The 4,871-nt window shown below is 44.4% G+C and overlaps 1 protein-coding gene across 2 annotated transcripts; it reads right to left on the bottom strand.

Annotated features, from left to right (window-relative positions):
• Nucleotides 1-314: 314 nt before the first annotated feature.
• On the bottom strand, nt 315-4,588 carry ACTRT3 (actin related protein T3; the record flags this gene model as incomplete). Of its 2 annotated transcripts, none has more annotated exons than XM_084639830.1 (2): nt 315-1,234; nt 4,386-4,588. In XM_084639830.1, the coding sequence occupies 2 exons, from the start codon at nt 4,586-4,588 to the stop codon at nt 316-318; spliced, it is 1,122 nt and encodes a 373-aa protein (XP_084495956.1). In that variant the 3' UTR covers nt 315. The 2 variants fall into 2 exon arrangements, with proteins under 2 accessions (XP_084495956.1, XP_084495957.1); XM_084639831.1 differs by lacking the exon at nt 4,386-4,588 and adding an exon at nt 3,809-3,893.
• Between the last annotated feature and the right edge of the window lie 283 nt (nt 4,589-4,871).

Here is a 4,871-nt window from a genome sequence, read left to right as displayed (position 1 = left end):
TTATACATACATTCAGTAATAATGGGATAAGATTTAAAAAGCCATTGTTGTAAAATTGTCACTTTCATCTACTTCACTTGTTTTCCGCACTGTTGTGTCCTTGTGTAAAGAACTCTCTCACTAGAAATCCAGAACATTTTATACATATTCATAAAGATATATTCTAGAACAAGCACACCCAGAGTCATGATTTTTATTAGTCTTTCACCAAATACTACAGGCATAGGCCTCCTAGAGTTTTGAGGTTACTATAATTTGAGGTTCTTTTCTTTCCCACAACACTTTCAGTTAGATCCTTTTAAAAACAACTGGATTTCAGAAGCATTTTCTATGCACTATGTTAGGCCCAATTTCCCTGTATTCTGCCATGGTAATCCACATTTGCTGGAAGGCAGAGAGGGAGGAGAGGATGGAGCCCCCCATCCAAACAGAGAACTTCCTGTCAGGGGGAGCCATGACCTTCACCTCAGTGTCACTGGGGACCATGCGGATTAACTCTTTGGTTACACGCTCAGCCAGGCCAGGGAAGAGGCTGGAACCACCAGACAGGATTATGTTGGAGTAAAAGTTGGTCCTCAGGTCAATGTCACACTTCATGATGGTGTTGAAGCAGAGCTTGTCAATCCCTGGGGCCTCTATGCCAATATTAGATGGGCAGAAAAGGGTCTCAGGGCAGCGGAACCTTTGATTTTGGACTTTAATAACCTGCCCATCAGGCAGCCTGTAAGATTTCTCTACTTCCCTTGGATTCTTAGCCATCTCCTCTTCTGGATACAGACACACATAACACATGTTCTCCTTCATGTCTCGTACAATCTCCCTTTCAGCTGTACTGACCAGGGAGACACCACTCTCTTTAAGGATCCTCATCAGGTAGTCTGTAAGGTCACGGCCAGCCAGGTCAAGCCGGAGAACGGCATGGGACAAGCAGTAGCCCTCAAAAATAGGTACAGTGTGGGTAACGCCATCACCAGAGTCCATCACACAGCCCGTGGTAAGGCCTGATGCATAGAGTGCCAGTACGGCCTGGATGGCCACATAAAGGGCTGGTACCTCAAAGCGCTCAAAGAGAACCTTTGTCATATGTTCTCGATTGACCAGTGGGTTGAGCGGTGCCTCGGTGAACAGTGCTGGCCGCTCACTTGCCTTCATCTTCAGGTCATGGTCATAGACATTCTTCCACACAGCCTCCATGTCCGCCCAAGATGTGACAATTCCATGTTCCACTGGGTACCTACATGTGGTTCAAACAGATGAAAAACAAAGGCAACATTTTCCTAACAAAATCACCATGTCCATAACCCCAGCATTCACCATTTACCAGGTTCACCTTGTCTGGTGATTCCCAAGTATAGCATTTCATGAAGTGTATTGTATATAAAACTCTTAAGTCACAAGTGTTTACTTGAAAAATAAAATGAATAATGGCCTGTGCTCAAGAAAGTTGGTGATTGCCTCCTAGAGCTGCTGAACATCCTTAACTCTCAATGCACCTAAGAAGGGATATAGCACGTTGCAGGATTAGGACCTACATTTTAAAAAGTATGTAAACATGATTTTTAAAATATTACTGAAAAGTCCAATATGAATCTTTTACAATTTATTAATTTCATATTGATAATGTATGTTTATTAAACATTATTGTGGGAGTATTTCTTCTGCAAAACCTCAAAAATTCATCCAGTAGATTAGTAGCTAGAAGATTTACCTTACTCTCTGATAACACTCAACAAGTATAGAGAGTGTAAAGCAGGGTGGCCAACCTGAGGCTGAGAAGGAGCCAGAATTTACCAGTGTACATTGCCAAAGAGCCACATTAATATGTCAGCAGCTCCCCAGCAGCTCCCCATACCCGCTCCCAGCATCTGTCACCCAGGAATTGGTCCTGCTTCGAGCAGGGGGTTGGACTAGATGACCTTCTGGGGTCCCTTCCAACCCTGATATTCTATGATTCTATGTGTGTGTGTGTGTTGTATCCAAAAAAAAATGTCTGTGGAGTATCTAGTTTAGCACTTTACACTCACATTTGCTAATCTGAACTAATTGGTATGCTAGTCTAGACAAGCCCTGAGAGATCTATGTATTTGTTTTCCCTTTTTCTGTCTCCTTTTTTACTCTTTGTTGTGTACAATTTTCCAGTCTCTTCTTCTTTTCACTCTCTCCAGTTTTTCTTTTTCTTCTTTTAGTGCTTCCTTTTCTCCACCAGATCCCTTGAATTCCACTTTTCCTAACCCAGAGCTTTTCCTATTCCCTCCTCTAATTCCTCTCCCTGCTACTACTCCCTACACAACCTTCCCACCTATTTGTAGGTGCATTGTCAATCAATAGCTTTATCTACATCAAAGAAAAGCACCATTATATTTTATAGTGGTTCCTGTGAAACTGCTGTAAATTGTAATGGTGCGGTGTGTCCACAAACTAGCCATCTTGGCTAATATAAAACTATTCAGCATGTCACACCACTCTTTCCAATCATTGTACTTCTAATGTAAAATGGGTGCAATGTTTCCAGCACAGGTCCCTAAAGCAGTGTTTTGTAGGAGTTATCCACAACTGGAGAAGTGCTATACCATTTAAAAGAAAACTGGAACTGTATAATGCAGTGTATTTCAATATACAAAGTAGCACATGCTTTATGGAAGCTTCTCTATTTTTTTTAAAGAAGAAAACCCCGAAAACTGCATGCATCACACCTTATTAAACAGAAAACTCTAATGTGTAAAAATAATAGATGCTTCAGTAATTTATCACAGGAATGTAGTCTGAAATACAAGAGACAATGTACATTGCAACTGCTAAAGAGATTACAAGAGCAGTAGCGTATTATTGTGTGTAGCTGCAGTCTAGGCCTATGAAAAGGTGCAGCTGCAATTACAGCATTTTCTGTCTACATTAGCACTGCAGTGGGGCAGGGTGATGCAGGATACAATGGTGCTCGGGAAGGACAACTGCAGCAGTGCACTCCTGCAACTGCTTTTGTGTGTCGACATGAGGTGTGTTTCAAGGATAATGGGCCCTCCTCAGGCCCTACGCTACCAGCACTCCCAGCTACCTTCGAACTAGATACAATTAACTTAGGCTTGAATAGAGACTGGGAATGGTTGTAATTATAAAAAGTAACCTATTTCCCCTTGTTTATTCCTTCCCCCTCCACCCCCCCACTGTTCCTCAGACGTTCTTGTTAAACCCTGGATTTGTGCTGGAAATGGCCCACCTTGATTATCACACACATTGTAAGGAGAGCGATCACTTTAGATAAGCTATTACCAACAGGAGAGTGGGTGCGGGGAGAGAAAACCTTTTGTAGTGATAAACACCCATTTTTTCATGGTCTGTGTGTATAAAAACATCTTCTGTATTTTCCATAGTATGCATCCGATGAAGTGAGCTGGAGCTCATGAAAGCTTATGCTCAAATAAATTGGTTAGTCTCTAAGGTGCCACAAGTACTCCTTTTCTTTTTGCAAATACAGACTAACATGGCTGTTACTCTGAAAGGTGTTTGTAATGTCTCTTTTATACCCAAATGCACTAACATAGCTACATGGCAGATGAAATTGTTTTGCACACCTCCCCATGCCCTTTGGAAACCTTCACACCAGCTGCAAAAGTTCATAAAGATGTAGCAGTCAAACTGCACAGAATTTTAGATGCATCTTTCTCTGTCTCTACCCTCTCTTTCTTTGTTTCTGTGGCCCCCTTCCCTTCTTTTCCACACTTCCAGCCTCCTCTGTTAGTCTCTATTCTTTCTTCCTTGTTTTGCTCTCCCTCCCACTTTTTGACCTTGTTTGGCCTTGTCTCATGTTTACCTTTGGGATGCTTGTATCAGTCTGTGCAGAGCAAAAGCCAATAGCAACAGCCTTTCATTTGGAAAAGGCCCTGCAGGTTCTTCAACAGTTTCCTTCTGCAGCCCCTTCCATGATCAAACATCTAAGTGACTAGTACAGAGGAAAACTCTTCCTCCTGTACCAAACTCTCTCCATGAGGAGAGGCCTCCAAAAGAGACTGCTGTCTGAGGCAATGCTCCTTCCTTGTTCAGATGCCAGCCCTCCTGTCCCAGCTCACCCTGCATCCACCTAACTGCTGCTTCACAACATTCCTCCCACAAGGCTAATGGTACCTGATGAGCAGGGATAGCTCCTCCTCCCTCCTCAGTACCTGATGGACACATTCTTCATTAAAGCAACCTGCCTCTCCACCTTGGGCAGGGGCCCCTGTCATCTCCTTTCCTACCTGGTACCCAATGAAGAGGACCCCCCCACTTGGCCTGCTCCCCACCCACTTTCCATCTTTCCATGTCCCCCTCTTTAGACCAGGTGGAGAGAACCCACTCCTTCGCCTGCTCTCCTCATTTCCCCAGGCCTAGCCCCCACCATTCTCTGATACCTGATGGAGAGGATCCCACGCTTGGCTTGTGCCTCATCCCCAATATAGAGGTCCTTCTGGCCTGCTCCCAGCATCACAGCCTTGGCTTTAGGCCGGCCTGTTATGTTGCTGTAGGTGAAACGTGGTTCCTTGTCCCCAGCTATGCCTGCCTTGATCAGGCCCGAGCCATTGTCTATAACCACAGCCGATAACAGATCCCCCATCCCAGGATGTGGTTTTCCACCTGCCACTTCCCGCACAGGCCACTGGGGAGTGGTGAGGGCCAGCAACTTCCCCTTCATGAGATAATCCCCTCCTATTATGACAGAGGCACATACAGGAGTAGTGCCCTGGTTGCTAAGACACCCCCTCAGCTCTTATCAAGCTAAGAAAAGTCCAACTGTTCACTACCTGCATGGGAAACTCCCTGATTGCTGGAGGAGCTGGCTTGGAGCCCCATGATTTAACTTGCTACCTGTCACTGTAGTAGCTGTGTGTGTGGTTTTT

This window comes from Lepidochelys olivacea, assembly GCF_965140295.1.
Source record: "Lepidochelys olivacea isolate rLepOli2 genome assembly, chromosome: 9".
NCBI lineage: Eukaryota > Metazoa > Chordata > Testudines > Cheloniidae > Lepidochelys > Lepidochelys olivacea.
This window is presented reverse-complemented; position numbering and strand designations above follow the sequence as displayed.